The sequence below is a fragment of the Lates calcarifer genome, linkage group LG1 (assembly GCF_001640805.2).
Source record: "Lates calcarifer isolate ASB-BC8 linkage group LG1, TLL_Latcal_v3, whole genome shotgun sequence".
Lineage (NCBI taxonomy): Eukaryota > Metazoa > Chordata > Actinopteri > Centropomidae > Lates > Lates calcarifer.
This window is the reverse complement of record NC_066833.1, coordinates 5,245,559-5,270,539: the sequence shown is the minus strand read 5'-3', so window position 1 is coordinate 5,270,539 and position 24,981 is coordinate 5,245,559. Positions and strand designations below refer to the sequence as shown.

Here is a 24,981-nt window from a genome sequence, read left to right as displayed (position 1 = left end):
CATAGAAATGTAAAATATGTGTAGTGTGTATGTAAAATATGTGTTTGAAGTATTGCAGAAACAGTGCCACAATTACAGTTTTTCATCAGAGAGCACTCACAGTTTTTTTTTTTAGCAGTGAAATGTCTAGCTCAGGATATTTTGTACATCTGGGTTTAATAAACCAAATTTAAGATGTCTTTTAATTATTATTATGTGTTTGTGTTAAAAAAAAAGAAAAAAGAAAATTTGTTGATGTATTGTCATAGGATTTTTTAAAAACCCAAACATAAATATCTGCATCTGCGTGAAAAATCCAGTACCCAGTCGGTTCATTGAACTCAAGCTTTTGAGGGATATATCATTAAAAGGAAGATCTGAAGCATTTCACAGTATATGTGCACTGAATGCAGGTGGACAAGTAGCTCATTCACTAAAAGCGCATGCAGTGTGGTATACAACATTGCCTAAAAATCGTAACTCTAAAAATCTATCAAACTTACCACACTGTGTATCTGTGGCTTGCGTCTCTTTGCCAGGTCTATGATATTGATTCCGTTGTAGTAGAGATTTTCCATGCAGCCGTGGAAGTTCTTCCTCAGAAAGGTGCCTGGTTTACCAGGCAGCGGTATGCCTCCAAAGCTCAGCTTTGATGAAAAGAAAACAGAGGAGGTAGACAACTTATCACTGGAAACAGAAATTGATCCAATATAAACAAGTATAAAGATGCATATATTTACATGTGCTATTTTCATAGAAATAATAGAAAATGAAATTCATACTCTGTTCTGTGTTTTACTGTACGTTAAAAAATCACCAGTGTAAATACATCCTCAAAATACATGCAGCCCACACACGTATCCTCACCAGTTACTGCATAAACAGAACCTGTGATTCAGCAAGTGAGAAAACAACACCCACTCACTGGATCCAAACATACACTCTACAGAGACTATATGAATACAGTATGTGTACTTCTGGTCTGGGGCTGTCTTTCATGGTTTGGTATTTGTCCTCTAGTTCCAACACAGGGAAATCCTGGTGCTATATAAGTCTGGGAAAGACCTTTTCCTTTTTCAACATGGCAATGCCCTCATGTACAAAGCGTAATCCATAAAGAGAGGTTTGTTTTTTTGTTTTTTTCTTGTTGATATGGAGGAACTTGGCTGGCCTGCATAGAACCCCGACCTTGGCCCCATCTAACGCCTCCAGGATGAACAGGAACACAGACTGTGAGCCAGGCCTTATCACCCAACATCAGGGCCCGACCTCACTAATGCTCTTGTGGCTGAATGAGAGAAAATCCCTGCGGCCAGGTTCCAAAATATTTTTGAAAACCTTCCCAGAAGAGTGGACACAGCAGTTACAGCAGCAGAACAGCCATAGTTTTGGAATGGTATTATTCTAATGTTTAGGTGTCCACATACTTTTGGTCAAAATCCAGGAGTAAGTGTGTTGTGTGTGTTGTATTTCAAAACTTTCTAAAATTCAGACTGCATCTTTGAATGTGATATTCTCAGTAACTGACCCTTATTAAACAGTGCCCCCTTAATTACTAGTGCTATGCTAATTATTAGCATTTTTTACATAATGCTTTCTCATTTAGGCAGATAAAAACAGATGGCTTCTAATTTCTAGCCAGCAATTGTGGATTTTTCTGGTTGAAATGACAACTTTTACTGAAGCACTCTATCAGCACTAGCTAATTAACCTTGTTGAAAATACTTTCTCAAGTTGATTAATCTTTAAAAGAAGAACTATAAAAGTTTTAAATATGCATTTAATTGCTGTTGTTTTTGGTGTTGAAAACACTTAAAAAAAACTAAAAAACACTCCATCTTATGGAGAAATTCAAACATTGATGAGCCTAGGTTAAGTCTCCTAAACTATGATTGGACAATCGCGTTCAGTGAATCAATAGTTGTAAGAGGGCATACCTCATAATTACCTTTGTTAGGAAATGGTTTAAATGTGTTTAGAGAAACTGGAACAATAATAATTATGCAAATAGAAATACTTCCCATTTTGAGTAGATTGAAACAAAAAGGTTCCACAGCAGATTGATACAGAGAGAGTACAGTCACCCAGGGCTTACATAGACTGGACTCTGTTTACCATGGCGCTTCCAGGGCTCTTAACTTCCCTGCTCATTATTGTGTTATCAATGATGAGGTTGTCTGACCCTCCCTGGATAAATTCATTAAGTGGTATGCTCACATTTACAAAGCTCTTCTTGCTATCTCATCTCCAATTTATGTAATTTAATCAACCCACGGACTCACCTCATAGTCCACCTCCAGTGAGTGTCCTTCTCCTTTGGTTTGGAAATGCTGTGTGTGGGAGTCCACTGTGAGGTTAACCTGCTTGTTGAAGCGCTCCATGTGAACGGAGTGCCAGTGCTGGTCGTCCAGCAGACTGCCCACAGTAATAGCAACACGACCACTACTGAACCTCAGCCTGCTGTCATCTGGAGAAACACAAAAGAAACAGCAGGAACACAGTGAGTGGCCTTACATCTTCCGCTGTGAAGCTGTAAATGTGTGAAAGCAGACTGGCCAGAGCTAAGGTGGAGAGCAAAGGCAAAAAACGCATTTACGCATACAATTATTCAATTCATTCAGATGATGAATACTAGAGTATGAAACAGATAAATTGGTATGAAGGTGGGTATGCACTGTTTAAATCTTTATTTGGACAACAAATTTGCAGCAGAAAAATATGCACTGATAAAATATTTCACTGTTAATCATTTATCAACTCAAATGTCAAATATTTCCTGGTTCAAAGTTTTCAGTTTTACATAATTTTGCTGTAAGCCTTTGCTAAGAAAACAGTAGTCTGACTTCAAGATACTCACATGTCTATATTTTACAGAAACATTTACCTTTTGGTAAAGTTGGGAAATTAGGTAAACATGACAGGTATCACATTGCTGTGATAACACTCAATCATGAAAACAGCATCTAAAACACACCTTTTTTGAAGACTTCTCAATCTAGCCGTGACACATTTCACATTTAAATTTCTCCTGGAAAACATTCAAAGGAAAAGTTTGTAAAGCATAGTTCACCTAAGTTGAGGTAGAGGTCCAGTCGTCCTCGGTGAAGCTCCAGGGTGATGTAATCTCCTCTCTGCCCCTCTCCGTGCAGTAAAACACCCTCAGCCTGATGGCTCTTGAACCGCAGAGAGATCACGTCCTTCACCGTTGACATGGACTTCTGGTTGAACCGATACAGCAGCGAACTTCTGCCATCAAAATCTGCCACATATGACTCTAAAAAAAAATAGAGTAACTCTTGAATTAGTATTGCAATCTGTAAGAACTTTTAATGTATAATATGAAAAATGTGCAGTATGCTTGTGAGGATTCCACTAAAATGTTACTGTACTGTCACTATGGAAATTTCCCCCTCAATTCAAAGCTCTGAAAATATTTGCATTCATTTAAGTGGGCTGCTCTGTCAATGATGTTTGAGCAGTGTCAATTTTCTCATTCATTTTCATTTTGTTGTGATGTGGCATGCTATAAGCTAAAATTGGATACATCTTAAAATCAAATAAAACAATTCCCAATATACTATGAGTGTAAAGCTGGTTTAGTACTGCCACTAATACTAATACTGTTGATGCTACTACTACAGCTTTTTTTCCCCTCAATAAATGCTCTTTTTCTTCATTTTTCTGAAAACTTCATAGAATCTTAACAGAACAGGTACTCGAAATGGGCAACATGTTTTGTTCTGATGGTGCCAAAACTGTGAGAGGAGGAATTTGGAAAACAGGAAGTGGAAAAATGGTAAGTATGTTAGCACGCAACGTTGTGCCATGCTGCAGGAAACAGTATTAAGAGAAGCAACAGCAAGAAAAACAACTAATAATGGAGACAAGAATGATAAAGAAGGTGGGACTGTGACAGTTGCAGTTGAAATTCTGTTTCTTGTTGTAACAAGCCATTTAATTTACATAGTCATTGCCACTGGGTTTCTATTCAGTAATGCAAAGATATATGAAATTCAGTTCAAGGCACCAGGATAATCCACTCAGTGCTAATACTGGTTTCCTGTAAATGCATTTAAGTAACATAACAGCCTGCACAGCTTGTCCGCGGTGGAGTCAATAGAACTTTTTTCAGTAGACATCCTGACTTATAACAGTAATGATGGCTTCATTCCATTTAGGTGATCCAGTTCCACAGCTCAGCATTGTGCATGCTCACTCACTGACATGGCTTACCTTCGCACTTAATGAAACGGAGCAGGTTTATCAGTTCTGATACAGTGTGAGACGTACAGCTCTGTTAATCACTGTTTGAATGTGATCTAGCTCTGTGTTGTCGCACTGCAGTAGTACTAAGAGCCAGGATGTTACAGCAGTCTAAATGAATAAGGCAGAGTATTTTACACAGTGAGTTTTCTGTTTACCAACATTTTTGCTCTACTCATGATGCTCAAACCAACTACCTCCCTGTCAAAATAAAGGGATTCTCTCAGTTCTCTCAATCTCTATGATCATGTCTTTCATGTATTTCACCCCCCTCATTCATGTGCAATTGATTCCAGGAAGTCTTGAAGAATAGAGAGAGGTCAGTTAATAGTATTGGCCATTCTCAGTGTCACCTCTAGGCCTACACAGTCCTGCATAGTCTTTAAAGCAGCAGACTGAATTACATAGAAATGGTATCTGCCTGTGTCTCTTTCTTAGTCTGTCTGGACAGATAAGTAGTTTAGATAACTCAAGCCAATAATTAAGTCATTCGTTAGTTATATTGTAATTCATATGGTATTTCAGTAGTTCATATACACAGGCAGAAACATGAATCCAAAAATATATTAAACAGTGGAGGAGTACATATATGAGACCACATTAGTTTTATACCCGCCTATCCAACACTAATACATTTCACTGTGTATGGTGGTTGGTCATCATAAAACTGCTCACTGTGGGATATTCTGAGGGTGTTTCACAGTGCAGTAATTCACTGGCTCATCTAGTTAGCGCTGCTTCACAGCGCGTGGGAGAGGTGTGTAGCCTAAGTGAATCCCCATTACATGTATTTTTATTGAGGACTGCTCAGGTTATTAATTTCACTGTGTGTGTGAATAGCTTTGCCTCTTATAATGCACCATACACTCACAAAGGTCCAGTCTGTGTGGGACTATTTTAATGTAGTGTTTTACTATTAAATCTTTCAGGACAGTTATTCCAATATTATGTTTTAATAATGTTATTACTTTATTGTTAGTCAGCCAAGCATTAACAGCAACATGCCATTAATAGCATGTGACATGCTGTTTCTAAATGTCTAAAGAGTATTAATATATACAGTATATACTGAAATCAATACAACACTTGAATTCATAATTGTATATTGTATATTTCAGTATGTCATTAAAAGGCAACTTACTCACCAAATAACATGAAATTTGCAAAAAGCTAGCTGCATTTAGCAGCACTTTAGCTGCAATAGCTAAATAAATTCATGATTGACAATAAAAAAATATTTTTTAGCAATTTATTAAGCATTTTTTTGTCAAACATGAATTTATTTAGCTACTGTCTTATTCAGTTATGTGAAATAACAACCCTCAGTTCATCAAAATTGTTATTTTTTCACTTATAGATAACAACTAGGAAAAAATCAATAACTAAACCTAGACTTCAGTTAACACTAGCCATGACTATCTCACAAGCTTTATACTTATTAAAGTTTCAGAGATACATATAGAGAATTATATGTTTTCAGAGAAACATATAATTGCAGATACTTCACACCCACTACACTCAGAGTTTATGCTGCTCCCATCAGGGTGTCGATTCAGGGCCCCAAGAGCCCTGAACATATACAAGAAGTCCTTTATTCCTTATGCTATGCAGACCCTGAACACAGAATGACTGGGGGTTTGTTATGAGACCTGCTTTTTGATATTGCTGCTATCTACTTGTTGCACTATTGTTTGTATGTGCGTATGCTGGACATTTCTTGGGGGTGTGGGTGTATGTATGGCATATGTAACTCTGTACATTTTTTATTGTGTTGGATGAGAAGCCAAAGACAAATTTTCACTTAGGTGGACAATAAAGTTAATCTAATCTAATGCTAGATCTTACTTGATATAGCCCTCTTACTTCAGCAGTGTAGTTAGCCTCTCTCTGTGGCAGAGGGTGCAGTAGGTGAGGTGGTGAGTCTCACAGCAGACAGATTACAAAGCCAGAGAACAGTAACTGCAGCCTTGGCAGCAATACACAGCCAGAAAGCACTAACTACACAGTTGAGGAGCAAATACTGTACATCCTGTTTGTAGTTACTGCAAAAACAGTGAAGACTGAAGAATACTGAGGAAATATTTAATAATCAAACAATATTGAAGACATTTTAAAGACAAGACTTTTTAAAGCTACATTACACATTTCTATGGCATAATATTTTCTTTAGTAAATAGTAAAACAGGTGTCAGAAAGTTAGATACAGGTTATAACTCAATTCTGACCATTGCTTTTGCCTCTGTAGAGCAGCAATGTTTTCTATGGAAACCCACACACCGGTGGTGTCTTGACATGTCATCACAGGCTGATGCTCCAGAAAAGAAGCAATTTTCACATTTTCTCCCAGGATTGGCACATCCTGTCTACTGTGCTTTGACTGCTTTGTCTGTAAGGCACATCTGGTGCATATTACGCATTTCAAATGACGTGTGACACTGGTTGAAATTAGTCAGTGAGTGCTGCACTTTACGAGTGGGCCCACTTAGTTACTTGTTATTGTCATTTTTTTGCGTCTGTTATGTGGGACATCTTCTGTCCAGGCAGAGCACTGACTCAGTGATGAAATCCACATGAGTAGAATCTGAAGTATCTTGATGTATCCTGATATAAATGGGTATTTAAGATGTGACAATCAGAAAACAGAGTTCAATATCTTATATTGTTACAACCAGATTTGTGATGCTTCAAGACAATGACACAGTAAAACTAATGATGCAAACAAAATAGTGATTCTTGTATAGTGATCACCATAGTTCTTCCGGATCATACTTTACTTAGAGCAGAAATATCGAGTAAGAAAATCAGCCTCACTCAACACTTTGCTGTATTTGTTTGCTATGGGAAAACAAAGCTATAACATTGGTTATCTGCTATATAAACTTGCAAGGAAATGTCTACAAAGTCTACAAAGCTACATACCCTGTTTTTACCCTGCATGTTCAAAACAATATTCCCTTTGACTGTGAAAAGAAGATGCTGATGTTAATTATGTTAGCATTTTGGAGTATCACCAGATGCTGAAGCAAGTGTTTTAAGCTAATGGTGTCTTTAATTAACAGTTTTATTCTTGAGGTGCTGAATTTGAGATCATCACTGTGCATATGTGTTTCACACCCAGGCTGTCTTTTGATTTGTCATTTCATTGGTTGTCTGGAGCATCAAACAGCATGGAGAGGAAATTGCCCTTATTACTCTACATCAGGAGAGTGTAGCTGCAAAGCCAGATGTACAAATGAACGAATCCTTCTAGGTGGTGTAAATACAGAGATTTGATGTGTGGACTGAGTGCTCTCTGAGTGTGGTATTAACTGCAGGGTGTGTGTTACTCACTGTAGGAGCAGCCATACACCTCCAGTCTGAGGCCCATCCAGCCGCTGGGGTTCCAGTCGAGGGGGACAAAACGCAGGAAACGTGTTTTCACTGGGTGGGACAGCTTGGTCTGGACAACAGCCTCTGAATTCACATTCCCAACAAACCTCTGCAGAACCAGAGAGGGACAAAGACTGTAGCTGTAATGGCAGCATAGAACTGATACAGAACAGGTGACCAATGCTTCACTGAGAAACAATAAATGACCTCAGATCTGAAGTGAATAGTAATATTTTCACCAGGGAGTAGAAAAGTCTGTTTTTAGCTGAACACTTGAAATATAAGCAGAATAAAAATCTAAATCCTTGAATAGCACAGACAACAACGAAGTGCTGACAAAGCTAACCCAAGGGCAATGTCTTCTTCGTATCCTTGAACATACTATTTTATGTAAAGTGATAAGAATCATTGTGCGGTGTAGAAATATGAGAATATCCGTTCAAACAGGTCCATGAGAGACGGGGGAAAAATGACCACTGAGGCAGCCAGGGGCAAAATAAGGGCTCTCGTATTGTGTTTTCTCCCTACAGAGCTAAAAACAAAAACCTCTGAGTACAATTGTGAGATGTCATTCTTCTTTTTTCTGTTCCACCCCTCCTCTACTTTCAGTCTGCACCAAACAACATCACCAGGGGACATGAATGGAAAAACAGAGAAAGAATGAGAGATGGAGACAGAAACAGAGACAAACAACTTCGCCTCTCAAATGACTGATTACCAGCTTCTTCATAACTGATTCTAGGCAGGTGACATATCAGATCAATAGGCACTCGTACTATAAAGAACAAAAAAGATAGATCATTGACTTTGGAGCTCCAGGCTTTTGTGAGTAGTTCAACACAGTTGGGCAAGGCCAATAATTCAGCTTTCCGCAACAACAGAAACACAATGACCAGCAGCACAAATGACCGTGTGATGCTTGTGGAATGCTGCAAAGCAGAGGCATCATTAAATATACCAGGATACTGCTTCTTGGTAGATAATCAAGGCAACAGTGCGACTGTTACAGCTGTTACTGTGATTTATGCCACCACTTTCCAATTTTGAGCCATTTACTGAGTGGAGCCTTGTGGTCTTAAAACATGTGCAAGCTCGGCTAATTTATACATGCACCATAATTCACAGGAGGGATTAACAAATGGCACAGGCTTAGACTTTTGGTTGAGGAAAATGTATTATTGTGGCACTACAAACAGCATTTAGCGCAAACAAAATCTGAAAGAGAAACATCTTGGCTTTGAAAAAAACAAGACATATATATTCACAGCACTAAGGTTTTCTAAATGCTTTCAACCTGAAAATCAAATGTAGTTATTAGTGCTTTATTGGGAGTCAGGCTAATGAAAACACACTGCCGTGTTTGTCAAAAAGGGGTCTAGCCATGACCTTGTTATTTTCAGGCTTTTGTAAAATGTACTGATGTAGAGGACTATTTGATAGCTCTGCATTCAAAAGCTGTAATTTAAACCCCCGAGACTGTGGTATCAAATCTTGAATATTTCTTTACAACATATTCATATCAAATAGTCTATTCATGATCAGGAAAGCAACAATCAAAATTAGAGTTTGGGGAAGAGCCTCCTTAGGAATTATTTATTTATCGAAACTGTCAAAAAATTGGATGATCTTCCTCATCAGGACCGTGTGGGTGTGGTTTGATCTGATGCTGCTGACAGTGCTGGTAACAAAAGCAATCAAGCTACAAACTGTCATCAAATTCTGATTCAAATGTTGTTAAACATAACTTTTTTTTTCAGATGAGACCTGCCCACATCAAACCAGTGTGAAAAGGATTGACAAGAACAGAAGAACAAAAATTTCTTGTGAGATAACCAAAACTGTTGCAGAACTACAATGACTGCCTCATGGTCACATGTGAGGAAATATGTTCATTATCTCCCCTCTGTTCCTTAATGTTGGCATTGAAGTGTTTAGCATTATGTTTAATATTATGATGTCAAAGTGAAGTTGACCTATGACCCTTTGCGTATAAAACATCATCACTTCATCAGCTCATTCTAATTTATGTAAAATTTTGAAATTATTAACATATTTGTTTGTTTTTTTATATATGGCCAAAAATGAGTTCTAGGAAGTCAGTGACATTGACCTTTGACCTTTAACAACCAAATCAATCAAATAAGTTCATCCTTGAGTCCAAGTGAGCGTGCCAAATTTGAAGATATTTCTTCAAGGCGTTACTGAGATATTGCGTTCATGAGAATGGGATGGACAGACAGACAACCTGAAAATAATGCCTCTGGCCATGGCTGTCGCCAACACAGAGCAATAAAATATGTAGGAAAACATGTAGGACGACATTTCACATAAAAAAGACAACTCCTCAGGGCTTTTAAAATTGAAAAACACAGCTTTTTTTTCTGACTGGGATAGCATGCTAAAAATAACGGTATACAAAACACATTGCAAAACACATTACACATTGTGAAAATCTTCTTGTTACTTCTATCATCATTACTGACCCTTTCTTTCCACTGAAATTCCCAGCTGAACTTCTGGAAAATCTAATGAGCCAAATGAACTCTGATTGAGGCTGCAGAGGAGTCATTCTAACAGGTCATTAGCTAAGAACACTCACACACGTCAGCACGACTCATTAGCATTCAAGAGCAATACCACAACAAGGACACCACTGAGGCTGTCCACAGCTATGACGTTTATGTGTTTTTTTCTTCTCTGGAAAAGCTTACAACAGAACATCCTGTGTGTTCCAGCTGGGAGATGAGGCAAAGTCTCTGAATAAAGGCCTGAGGGTGTAGAAGATTTTCCAGGGGGCCAGAAGACCGAGGTTGGTCCTTATCCGCATAAACAATCCTAACCCCACAGTGACTTCATTATTTCTATTTATGTTTCTGTCACTGTGGAACAGTCTCCCTCCCCATTCATTAAGACTCTTTACTCTTCCTCTCCAGTGATGAGCTCCCTTGTGTCAGTTTTCCTTTATACTGCGTACAGCACAAGCACATAAGTTTATTTTAATCAATTCACTGGAGGATAAATCCTGCTGCCAGGGATGAAGACGCTGCAGTATGTTTCATGAGGTCATTGGCCAACTAAACAGCCTAAGGGAGCACATAGTGAAAGTACATGACCTTGCCATGGGTGAAAATACTACTTCAATGTCTGATCTCTAGCAGGCTAGCCAGAAGTCCACTAACCAGGATCAACAAAGTCTTAGATATTTCCTGAATAGCTAGAAATGCCTGAAGTCTGATGCTACTAATGCACTGTTATCTCCAATTAAGTGTATTTGCTCAAAATGTTAATAATATAATATTTACCAGGTTCATGATCTTAGTGTAAGGTGTTAGTGTGTTGACATTAGCTAATTAGCAGTAGTAGCAAAGTATTGAAAAACCAGATGTAGCACTAGATAAAAAGTCAGGGGATCACCAAAGTCAATAGCATTCATCCTCTGGAGACTATGAATGTCTGCACAAAATCCCATGGTGATCCATTCAACTGCTCTTGAAATTTTCAGTCTTGAAAGGTAAAGAGGTAGGCCAACTAATCGACCAAATAGACTGACATTGCCACCTCTAGAGTGAAGCAATTCACTGAGCCGACAGTTTTTACATTTAGTGACCAAAAGATTTTTTAAATTTCCTATGAGATCAGGCACTGTAACAAGCACTATCAACATACACAACCAATCTGAAGCACTATTATTGTGTTATTAAAAGAAATGCCATTGGGAGCAGAAAATTACTCTTTAGCTCTCACACAAACACATTTTAATTCTCATTAGATCTCCATCTACCTGAACAGCTAACATGCAAGAAAATTAATGTTTAAATTTCCCCCTTAAGGAGGAGATTTTGTTTTGCACATTTATACACAGCTACATTTAGAAGAGATCTCTAAATAGGGTTTCCCAAGGATAATGATGCTAATCTGGCCCGCCTGCTAGAATACATTCCTCTTCCTACCTATGAATATTTGCAAAGACCATCCTGCTAATTTAGTCGACTGAATATATTATACAGGGTATTAGATTAACAGGGGCTCTGCCATTTTTACTTTGAAAGTATCAAGCCTGTTTTTTCACACAAGGCGAGACATTCAAGAGTAAGTCTTTGTAAGTCAATCATTCTTTGTGTCTGACAGCATATGAGGTGATAAAAGTCCACATTTCATCTCCTCAAAGCTTTCACCAACTTAAGTCATTTTCACAGATTTTCTCCCCTGGCTTGCACTAATTAAGTTATTATCAGCTTGTAAAAGAGTGCTATCCTGTTGTTTCTCTTGTACCTGACAGGAATAGATGTTGACATCAACACTTACTGAGTATAGAGGGGAAAAAAAATATTTTTAGCATTTGCGCAAGAAAAAGAGGTTATATGCATGCATTCTCTCCTACATGCCAAAGCCTATATGTGATTAAATTTCCATTCCTAGTGTTTTTGAGGCTCTTAATACCCAGTAGTGGAGCTTAAGGATGAAGATGTAAGTGGGTCAGTAAATACTTTAGACGAGAGCAGGATGACGATTTCTCTAGAGCTTTGCTTTACCACCAACAGCCGGCCAAAATGTTGACTTAGCAAACAACATATTTAATGATCTATTAGGAAAAATGTTAGTCATGTTCCCAGGAGGAAAACCTTTCATTTTAATGACCTTCTAGCTCCATCCTCCGGACAAACAGTATTCCTATTGCATATTACTATTTTAATGCACTACTGGGACAACTGGGACAACTTTAAAATAATCAGTGTTTGTTTGTTCCATACCATCTTATTTTGAAAAATTGCAGCAGCTGAGGGTTGCTAGCAGGATTGTTGACCCATAGCCCAGTTTTTTTTTTATGGAGCTAATTTTTCTGTGGAGCAAATTTGGCTCAGCATTAGCTCAGAGTGGCTGAGAGCTAGCAGTCATATCAGCAGCTGCTGCTCTCTCATTAGTTCCCCTCAGTTCAGTTTCTGACAGTGAGCTGTTACCTTTGAGCTTCACTTGTTAAAATGCCAGACGGATGTGGGTTCGCGTCAGCCAAAGGTCTTGGTGAAAGCTGTAGTTAGTCAGCCTGGGTGTGAATGTCATTAGAGACTGCAGACTAATTAGGTGCTATTTATCCCGCACTTAAAATCTTAAGATGCAAGTTCACATGTGCACCAAACAACAGTGAGGAGGTATGGGGTTTAAATTTTCTGTCTAAGTGTGCATTCAGTATACATCACTTAATATGTTAGTTATGCCAGTTAATATATAAGCATTAAAACCAGTCACCCTGGCTGGAATGGAAGTTTCAGAGGATGCTGCCTATTTTGACCAGTATGGTACAGCACTGAATGCCCTGGTTGACTGCTACATGAATCTTAATATTCAAGAGAAATTCAGCATCTTTCTTTTGTCTCTCTCATGAGTCATTTACAAAGGGTGATAGCTGCAGGTCATGTTGGCAACATCAATACATAATGCCTCATCTTCTCACTGCACAGCAGCTTTATTTCCTCTTTCAGATATAATGATATCAGGACAGACAGAGGCTGTGAGCTGTTTAACCCAATATTTCAAAAAGTCAGTCACTAGCTAACATACAGATATGTCACAGTAAACTTCACCATGTGTATATTTTAAAATATTTTTGAAGAGCTGTATACTTTTATTTATTGTCCCTAATTCAAAATTTAGTTGTGTTATTTTGTTTTTGTTAACACAAACAAATTAACCTTGAGTTAATAATCTACAATGACCAAAAACTCTGTAACAGTTATTCCAGATGGTACATGAAAAAACACTGAAACTATTCATCCTTAAATTCATGTAAGCTGACTTGTAAAAAAAAAGGTGGGGTAATTTTTTTCTAAAAAGCTGGGGCACTGAAGCTTTTTGTAAACATTGCTCTAACAGGAGTAAACAGCATATTTGTTTGGGGGCTACTTTCAAATGCAGATTAATACACATATGATACACATTGTATATTGTTACAGGGCTTGTGGAGAAAGGCTCAGACCTGGCTTCAACTTGGTTTAGAGTTAAAGCCCTGTTATTCATCCTCATGATGTTTGATTTAATTTCTTATTCCTACACTCTAGCTTACTTTAGACAATGCATTTTTAAATATGGAGGAACATAAATAATTCAGAACAACACACAACACTAGGCAGAATGTTTACCCTCACATCTTTGCGCTCTTTTAATTTCAACATGATGAAGAAAGCTCACTTTGCAGCAGTGACATGCCAGTGGGTTACTACACACTATGTTAATTTGACTGCCAAATAGAAAACACACTGAAAAACAATTTAACATCTTGTTAGCAGCCTTTGACATAATTGGGGCAAACACAATTAAGAATTAATGACATGTGTCAACATGAGGCTATTTCCTTAGACCGTGAGTCCATGCACAGGCCGGCATAACATGCTATGACATTACATGGAGGATAAAAAAAGCAGGCTCATAATTGCGTTGATGCCACATATGTCCCACACCACAATGTGAGAGGATATGTTATCTGACACTGATCTGCAGTGTCATCAATAAATTGGTCCACAGAGCACAGCACATGAAAAAGAGGTATCTCATGTGACAGAAGGCTAAATCTAATTATCACTGTCAGTGTTTATGATCTGAGTCCTACCATAACAATCCTGCAAAAAGTTGCATAAATACAAATACACCAGCTTCACAGCCTGCTAATCTTATTCAGTGACCTTGTTGTTAGCACGGTTAGAGCCAAGAAATGGTCCCAAAAATGGCTTGACTTGATCTTTTATTTACACGGAGGTTTGTATGTGGATTAAACAAAATAAATAGATTAAACAAAATAAACCAAAAAGTTATTTAGGGAGCTTTAGAGGTCATGATACTAAGCTAAGCTAATCAACTCTGTGGCTGCGGCTCCATAACCACTCCAAGCACTCATGAGGGTGGTATCAATCATCTCTTTTAACTCTCAGCAAGAAAGCATAGACGCACATTTCCCAAAATGTCAACCCATTCCGCTGGTCATAAATAGCCAATAATCAGCCTTAGACATTGTTTCTTCCACACCTTTTCACATTTTCACACAGCCCAAATTCTTGATTTTCTTTTATGAGCAAAATAAAAAATAATACTGTTTCTACTTGGATTCAGTTGCAAACAGCACGAAGCAGATCAATGATGAAACCAAAGTTATACAGAACACTGATCAAGTGAAACACGCATGTGTAGACTCACCCCTACACCATCCTCATGTCTGTACTGTTTCCAGGCCCGGCCAGTGTCACTGTGCAGCAGTAAGTAACTGCTGACCCAGTCCCAGCTGTCATAACGTCCCTGTGTGGCCTACAGCCGTCACCTCCATCTGCTCCCTGAGGTCCACCTGGAGCCAGGGGTCTTGGTCTGTCACCATGGGGGACCAGCCTCCTGCTCCTGAAAGGGAGAGAGGAGAAATACAGGCAGGGGGATCCATTAGGCTTCGATTCTGTCGATGAACGGTGGATTGTTGTGGTTTATGCTCAGTCGCCACTGGGCTCCAATTGCAAAAATTTATAAAATCCTGATATGTACACAGGGAGTGTTTGTATATAAAAGGCTTCAAGGTGAAGTTACACTCCAGCTGCCACAGTGGAGATCCTCAGTTGTTGGAAAATAGCTGATTCATTTTGAAATATGTACAGCCTCTCCTAATGCACCTGTTCAAAAATATTTTTCACTATTTTCCCTACAATTTAGAAATGATTACTATTCACCAGCTGATTAAGTTCTGATGGCATGTAGTATGTCCACAGCTCATGGGAGATGTAGTAGTTGAATGTTATTTATTTAACAGTACTTTCCTTTTACTTGAGAGGCTACATGTTATACCAGACATCAAATCAAAGCAATCAGTGTTTCCTTTTCCTGATTTGACATTTGGAAATAGCCACAGTTGGAATCTTTTTTCTATTAGTTCTGTCTATCCTGTACCTGTTTCATTTGCTTATGGCAGTTGACTCCACAGGCTGTTGTGGGGTGGCTCCAAGAGGGTGAATCTAGCAAGGAACATTGTCTCTTGGACTCACCATCTCTTCTGTTGAGCTTGGCATTGTGGGCAGCATAGCTGGCTGAGGATTGAGAGGAGCTCTGAAAGGATGAATGTGGTAACGTTGATACTAGAGGGCCATTGCAATTATCTGTGAAAGAAAATGAAAAGAAAACACAGACAGTTCAGAGTCAATTAACTTCAAAACATTTGTTCTGTTTAAATCTTGTTACACGTAGCCTATACAATATTTCACATACAAATCTGACTATGTAAAGTATGGTTCTCACTGCTCACTATACTTGGATTTATTCAGCTGATAGTAATAATAGAAAATGTATCCTGGAGTACTTAAACCTGTTGGTTCAAAGTGCACCTTTGTTTTAAAGCAAGAACTGAGAAAAATAACAGGGCTGCCTTACTTATCCAGTTCTCAGACGCCTCAAACAGTCTATTAACCCATGCAGTGACCCATGGAAACCACACAGAAAGCGCTATGGCTCCCTTTGTGTACATCTGTGTGTTCTTTTTAATCCTGCAGTGTGAGATTACATCACGTCCAACAGGCAGGAGCAGATTAAGAGTCCAGCGATCTAAAGCTGTCAGCCTCATCTTCCTCTGAACAACCCTGCCTGTGAGTCGCACAACAACATCCTCTTTGCCTTTTGGTTTCACTTGAGTGCAGAGCTGCATTAGGCCTGTAACTGAGAACGTAATGAAAACTGGCACCAGCCTGATTACAATTATCCCTGTACTCTCTCCATCAGCGTGTAGTTCACTCTGTTGAGTGTGAGAGGCTTTTTGTTTTTGGATGCCATTCTAGTCTGAGTTCAGATGGATTCAGAGCACATCTGGAGTGGCAATTGGCCATCCATCTGGCCGACAAGAGCACAACAGAACTGACAGCATGAGCTCTTTCTCCTTTTGGGCGTCCCTGTGAATTTCGGCTGACCTGATTTGACTGCTCTCAGATCGCTTGCCAAGAGATTCTTCTAATCCTGATTTCAAGTGTGACTAAAGTGGATCAAGCTGTTTTGTCCAAGACTCAAATTATGGCTGAGCTGCAGTGCAGTTGCAGATGTTCACTGGGGAAATGAGAACATTGGCATGGCATCTTAACGCACCACTACAAGTGCTGGGATTATTATGCAAGCACAGCACTTTTAATCTGTCAAAAGTCTCCCAGATCCTACTTTTCAACCCTAAAGGAGAACTCTCACTCTTCTCATCTCCTTCTCAATCTGTTTCCATCCATCCTTTTTTGAATGATTCATCTGTAGTGAAGAGCTGATGAAACCTCTCTGATGTGAGTTTACACCTCAAAAGAGTGTTCAGTTGCTTTGCTCCTCCATTCCATCTACTCTTGACAACACTATACACAACAAATGAGACGATGACAGTTTAAAACAAGCTAAACAAACCAAAAACATTTTGGTGGTGTAACACATGTTCTAAAATTGGCAGGTGAACCATAACTCTCTGGCTGTGTGAGTGCAAAGGAAGTTTCTCTGTGTACAAAATGTGAATCTCACAGACCCTGTTGTTGTTTACAGACTTGGTTTGAAGCCAAATCCCTGGCTGTCAGTCAGGAAGACTTATGGATGGAGGCTCATTTGTCTGCAAGTCTCAGGGGCTTGAAACTCATAGCCAAATGAACCAAGACGTGCATCTGAACATGAACACGTAACTGCTAGCTGAGCAGGAACACTTAATCCCTCTTGAAATAATACATACATTAAGTACATCTCAGCTGTATATCCAACGTCTAGGATGATGTTTACACTAGACCAACAGAGGGCCAGCACAAACGTGTCATGTTGACTCTTCCCTTATCCCATAAAAAGATGAAAATCAACAATGTGTTTGTCAGTTTCTGACTTCCCTATCCTCTCTGTGGCGCTCAGCCCTCAGCAAATTGGTTCCTACTGAAGGGGTGAGGTGAAGAAGTAGCTTCCCAAAACAGCAAGGTATTTTAGTTTTTAGTAAATGTTACTCTGACATGCTTAAGTAGTTCATTTATTGGGGACTATTTTGAGCTGCTGATTAATAGACATTTGGTGCTGTAGTGAGTATTTCCAGCACTAGAACAGTGTATGGGGGATCAACTCAAAATAAACTACAGTGCCTGTATTTGCCATGATGAAGGAGTATGTGACAGTGTGGCCCACTGATTTTTTAAATAGTTCTTGGACAACAGTGGAGTTCTGCAGCACAGAGGAATAAGCTATATATGTCAGAATTATTGCCAATTTATTGCCAAAAAAAAAAAAAAAAAAAAAAAACCAGAATATTGTCAGCCTTATCCTTAAATGTCTTTTTCCCAATATCCATGTACCACTTACTATCCTTTCATTTTAAAAATAAAGTGTGTCCTCTATTAGCCATTCATTCCCCAATGAATGACTGCAAATTGGATTCAGGGTGAGCTTTTATTTTGCTCTTTGGTCTGTTACTTGTTCATCATTTAATCAAAATGTGTGAAGTGTGGAAAAGAAATTAATTTCATACAAGGAATCTTTTAAATTAAAGAACACTGCATATCTGAAAAGAGAAACAGAAACACTTTCTGGCCACAGGTTTCATTTTAAGGTGGTATATAACGTGAGATCGTTGAAACCACCCGCTCTTCACGGACAGCTATACATTAGATTGAGTGTTTAACAGCGGAACTGACTGTACATACATGCCTCTTTTTCCAATGCTCTCCTCTGCTCATTAGCAAGCCTGCCTTAACCTGAGTGAACAAAACAGATGCTGTCCCACAAAGAAATCAATTATCACAACAAAGTGCCTTTTGCAGCACACATGGGTGGGATATTTTAAGCCCTAGCAGCAGAGGCATCGCTGCACCTGAAGATGACTACACGCCCAAATCAAATAAACATGGCTCACCAGATATGAGGAAGCCTGAGTTTCCTCTTGGATATTGAGTCTCAGGAAATGTACAAACAGTTGGATATGAAAAAATGCCAAAGGGATTTCATAAAAATAGAACATGTGATACAGATAGGCAAAGCAGTGTGGAAAAGCAGAGCAGAGCAGGCTTCTCAATCTGACCTGATCCTCTTCACTGGATGAATCAAACCCTTGTGATTAAAAACAGAGTGCAACTCACATACATAGCTTAAAGGGGCATTCAGTATGCAACACACTTGACCGAACTCTTCGTCAGACCAACTGTGACATGGACTTCACCACATTTCAGAGGGAAATATATGACTTTTTACTCCATAAAATGTACCTGACTGCTGGAGTTAGTTAGTCTATAAATTATAGAAAATAAAATATGTAATGTGTATATTTTAGAGAAAAGAGTTTCAATTATCCCCACTTTGACCAACATAAAGGTACTGTTTACTCATTAATGTACATGATAGTAGTGCAATACTACATTATACAAAATAATATAGGAATACTTGGTTAATGGTCATGAATGGAAGAGGACCTTTTACAATGTGGTGTTTGTACTTTTACTTAAGTAAAAAATCTGAATGCTTCCTCCACCACTGTTGATAACCCTTTAATAAAAGACAAACAGATTAGGAGTCACATATTCATATGCAAAATAAAAGTGCTTGTTCAAACAGGAAATTTCGTTTTAACATCCTTTCAGGGTTATAGGGCTTTAATATCTTTATTAACTCTACTTTTACAATACAAATTCTTGCTATTTTTCTTAAATATTCTACACTACAGAAAAGAAAGATTCTGAATAATTAAAATGGATTTCTGAAAGCCTAAATATGTCTGTCCACGCACATTTAGTCCTCCATGACTGAAGAGCTGAAAGAAGAGCAAACCAACATTAAACAAAATCTGAAATGCAGCAATCTGAGCTAAATAAAATGCCAATGCCTGTTACAGCTGATGTTTTTAAATGGCTCGATTTTTTGGACGCTCGGTCCAAATAACTCAAAGCCATAATTGATGTAACTGTGAAGTGTTTGTATTTTGTACTTCATAAATGAGTTAAGCAATTTATCAGACTTGTCATCTATTAATTAATTGTCATCTATGTGTTGTGATTGATTATTTTGACTAATTGCACCAGAAACACAGAACAGAAATCTACAGGCCACTAAAGGCAAGAAATGTGTTACTTGGCTATTCTCCATTACTACACTTCTCCACACTGGAGCTACTTCAACCTTTTCATCTCTGGTTTTGATCAACATAATATGCAGTTTTAAAGCTAGGACTTCATTTTGATTTTATTCTGTCATAACAGAAAAATCCTTAACAACCATAACAAAGAACAAATAAACAATAAGATACACATTCACTTCGATGTGTAGACAGTGTAACTTTCTGCTATGGAGCAATAAGACCATTAAAACCATAAGTATAGAACCTTTATAATAGTGATAAACCCCACAAGAGCAAAGGCGGACTGGGTGCATAAGTTCAGTCAACACAGACCACAACGTCAATAATATCAAAGGGTACAGCAATAGGATCTGGTAACAGAGTGGCCTCAGACCTCTGTGTGGTACCGATAAAGCTTCATATGATACCTTGCATGGCCTAACACGCTTGGGGGCTCAGTGACCTCTGCTCAGCGATAGCCTGAGTAGAGCTGAGGTATTGGCTGACAATTAGTCCCAAGCGTTGGCTGAATTCAAGGAAGCACACATCGATACAAATGATTGAGAAACACTGCCCGGTTTACTGTAGCACTTCATTTCTCTGAACGCTGCATATAATCTAAAGGGACCTATGAGCATTTACAGGCAGCCTGCAGGATGTTTTACCGGGCTATCGACAGCTTTAGTGATTATACACATCTCATCTGCCAAACATGAATTATTCAACCCTCACACAGGAATGTAGTAAAATTGGATTTGTGTTAATTTTCTACAGGATTATAAGATTTCTAGGAGAATTTTACAGAAACACTTGGTAAAGACAAGGTAATAATGGGATAATTTTTTGTTTAAAAAATTGGGTATCAGTAGGCAACAATGAGTAGTGCTGAGGAAATTATAAAGGTGTTAACCATTAGGGACTAATATCTTGGCACTAACACTGACAATTAAGTAACAAGATGTTGGGGGTGGGGGGGTCAGCTTCTTAACATTTTAATAACATGTGACAATAAACATTGTAATAACATGTGACAATAGACTAATTCTTTTACTGGGTTTAATGCATGATTTGATTGTTCATGCCTCTGTCCAAAAGTGAGCATTTAAATGGTCCTACACTAAAATGAGGTTTAATTGAAATCATATCTATCCAGTGTCATTTGACTGCAGATATATATATATATATATATATATATGTATATATAAGAACTATTTACCTATTTACCTTCAAGTAAAAAGATCTTATATTGATTTAGGGGTTCAACTTTAGTTGAGATGAGGAAAACATCTTTGGAGAGAATAGTTCCCATGGAGTGATATAGATTTAAAAAAAAAAAACTGTTTTTTCCAGAAGGAATGGTTCATGGAGAGGAGTTTCACACCAGTGCTTTACATAACATTTGGTGGGCAGTCACTCAAGACAAGACACATTTATAGATAGGATGCCTGTGTCACTGAGATGGAATATTTACTGCTTCAAAGCTGCTGCAACAGGCTGAATAAGGGCTGAATAAACCCAAGAGCAACACAAAGGAAAACCATATGTACACGCTGTGAGAATAAAGACTGTTGGTTATCTATAAATGGTAAGTCCTCTACATTAAATGACAGGATACATTGTTGATCTAGGCACTTCAGACAATATTACCTGATTAATATATCCTTAAGTGTTTACTTCTTCAAGGCCAATGTTTAAACAGTGAACAGAAATTATTTAGGAAGTTCCACACCAGAGGATTGACTGATCTGTGCATATTTTAGTGGACTGGTATTGGTTAAAAAAGTAAATCACAACCTGATCCTTTCTTTACTTCAGATAACTCTGTTCTGACACCCGTGTTGGTAAAATACATAGATTTACTAATGCCAAGTTCACATCATATCATTTAAATCATGATTATGAGCAGCTAAGTGGGAAAAAAGGTTCATGTCAGCCTCAGGCTTGTAATTCAAAGAGATACCGGGAATTTCTGACACTGATGATATCTCAGACATGTCAACAAACAGTTGGCAAAATGGCTTCAACTTCAACTCCACTGGCAGTTACATCAAAATATCATTACATCCATCATTACATTCATTGTTAACACTAATAAAAGCAATTCAGCTAATTCTATAGGAGTGACAATACTATATACTGTTATACTGTTATATACTGTTTATATCCAGTCTCATGTGGTAATGAACTCCCACAAATGCAATTTAACAAATGTAGCTAATTTATGGTTTTTATTGTGTCTGATTACAAGATTAAACATGGATTAGACACTCTTAATAAGGGGTGGTTTCCCCGTTCTTCCCATTCTGCCAGTATTGCATGAATGCAGCCCCAGCTCCAATAGTAACAAAGCTGTCATCCCTCCTCTGCTGTTGGCAAAGACCTTCTCATTCGTTAACCATCACTTCCTCAGGTTAAAATAACTAACATCAGGGATGGCAGATTTTTTCAATTGTTGCTAACTAACATTAATTCTTTGAGCAACAACAGCCAAAATTAAACTTGGCTGTTGTTGGGTTTGTATGCTCTCTTGTGTCTGTACTCAGCCAAAGATTGTTTATGAGGTAAAAGAAGCATCACTCTCTAGCACCACCGTGCAATCGCAAGTGGACTTTAGTGTACTGGAGTGGAGTTTTTCCAACAACTCAAAAAGAGTGATATGTATTCTTTCTAGTTTTAGTAGATGCAATCTCCCAGTTAAAGTTTCATCATATCAATAATTTCATAAAGCTTTATAGTTTTGAACCAGGTCAGTATTTTGATCACATAGTTCTGGAAAAACAAGCTGGGCTGAGTTTATTAGACATTTGTTATTCAAAATTGTCAACGATATTAAATCAATGGTAAATGTATGTATTGGATCGGACGGGATATCAGCAGATACCCAATATTAAAGGAAGTAGATTGTGATCGTGGCCAAAATCTTGATGGGCCTATCCCCCAGACAGTTCACAGAACAGATAAATACATTGATTTCTTATCTGTTCATATTTAGATCAATGTACAGCCCACATGTTTTCTGTGCTGCAGTGTACTACTTTGATTAGAGACTGCTGTACATGTTTTAAAAGTGACTGTTTTCTGTCTTTGAAATGTAGCTTTGCACCTTAGTACTGAAAGTGCAGCTTCATTTTCTTTACCTCTGCATGCTGATCCTGTGAACCAACACCTCCAGATTGTGTTTTGGACAGTGTTGTTTTTTTGTTTTTTTTCCAAATCATACAGTGTGAACATCTAGGCCCGTATCTGATTCACAGATTATCACACAGTGTAATTACATAAAATAATAACCCGTGCTATACAGAATGTGAAATCCAGCTAGGCAAGAAGCAGATTTAACACTCAGTTTGTTCATTCTGGAGTCTGAACATTCAAAACAGGATCTTTTTTTTTGTCTCATTTTTCATCACTGTAACCATCCCTTGCTGATTATTGCATCCATCTTATTGGCACAGTCGATAGAAAGTGGGTGTTGATAATCCTTTCAAACCCTCTGCCAGTAACACCGAAAATAAATAGAGGATGAAACTTTCAGACTCTACAGCTATTTGAAGCATATTCATTGCACTCTATAGATTGGGAATCTGTGCAGCGTCACTGTGTGACCAATACAGCTGGAAATGGAAAGGCCCTCACTGGCGCCATATTCATCACAATAGATTTTTTTCTGCTCCCGGGAGACTGGGCAGAAATTATTTCTCTAAATAGTCTTATATCATGTATCCATTGTATTTTCTTCTTACTGATTACAATCAAAAAGCATTTTGCTCTGTACACTGAATCTGCAGCTGACAATAGTGTGAAACCTCCTTCTACCCTTAGCTTTCTGACGGTAAAAATACATACACAGCATGGTCTTTTAGCAGCTTACATATAAGTGATATGCATAATGTCAAAGCTTTTGCCATATCATGGTATATCCCTTTAATAACTCTGGACAAATTAGACGCTGTAAACAATGTTGCCAATCAAGGAAAACTATTAGATTTCTGTATGATCTTTTCATCAGTGTGCAGTAATTTTTCTGGTATTGACATAATTAGCCAAAACCATTATTCTAATCATTAAAATTATGTTTCAAGAAAATGTATTCTATCAAGACATACTATATGTCGATATCATGGTGTAGACTTACCTATGCCATGGTACCACACTGATTGTAGTGTAGAAGTGAATTACTCTACCACAAACATTTCACACTATCAGACAATGACTGGAAAACCTGAAACAACAGTGTGAAGACAGCAGCATCTGTTCTGTGTATCATCTTCACACCACACAGACAAATAATTCAATAGAAATTGACAAGAAGAAAACAAAATGCTCTCACCAAGATAAAATAAGAACAGTAGGTCTCTTAATTTCATGTCTCTGCAGAGGTGCAGTCACTCAGCTCTGAAATGCTGCATTTGCTCATTTTAACCAAATACAGTATACGCACACAGTCCTCTACAGCAATGCTCACCTTCAGCTTTGAAAATCAAGTCATTCTGATGGAGCCTGGTTCTGGTGGAAATATAACCTTGTTAGAAGAACAGTAACATCACAAAATAAAATAAAGAATAAATAAATAAACAGTTTGCATCTCTATGTGGGATTGGGATGGGAGAGTGCAACATCCTTGTGACACTATCATATACTCTTTATCTATGTACATTCCATTACACCATACATCATACAATGTAAAGACCATCACAGCACAGTGTGAAGCCAGTGTCTTTAGATGTTTAAAGTGCACATTGCTTCCAGTTTGTTTTGTCTCTAGGTGTACTGTATGTTTAAACATGAGGAAAAGTGCCTATGCTGTCACACTGCGGTGTTCTGCCTCATTTACCTTTTGATAAATTCATTAGGCCTTGAATGTGTACAGCAGTAGGTGTTCCTTGAGTGCCCGCTCCACATTCATTAGCTGCGTGAATCTGCAGCTGTATCATCTCACACACACACACACACACACACACAATCACTTCTGCTGTTATGCTGAATGCCAGCTCTGCTCAAGCACGTTCCAGGTGCTTCAGATGGGAAATAATTAGTTGTGAAGTATCTGCCTGATGAGCTAACTTGAAGCATGAAATTTTAACTAAATATATGTGTGTGGTGCTTTGCCACACGGGAAACAGCTTCTAGCTTATAAAAGATGAATGTCTGGCGCAGCAGTCTCCACCTGCTGCGAGGGAATCACTGTAATCGTGGCAATATTCCTCCCACAGACCCGAAGTGAAGAGGGTCATATCAGCTGGTAATGAAAGCCTCCGCTTTTTCTAGCCAAAAGCAAACTTTAAAAACCTCATGTTTGCACTCATAGCAGGAAACAC

The 24,981-nt window shown here is 38.2% G+C and overlaps 1 protein-coding gene across 1 annotated transcript in view; it reads right to left on the bottom strand.

Moving 5' to 3' along the window:
* The window catches only part of LOC108872819 (contactin-associated protein-like 5), a 70,937-nt gene that overhangs the window by 40,740 nt on the left and 5,216 nt on the right, over positions 1-24,981 (bottom strand). The window contains 7 exon segments of the mRNA XM_018660702.2: positions 483-626; positions 2,262-2,446; positions 3,050-3,253; positions 7,573-7,720; positions 14,794-14,901; positions 14,903-14,988; positions 15,621-15,731. Of these exon segments, the coding sequence (XP_018516218.2) occupies positions 483-626; positions 2,262-2,446; positions 3,050-3,253; positions 7,573-7,720; positions 14,794-14,901; positions 14,903-14,988; positions 15,621-15,731 (986 nt within the window).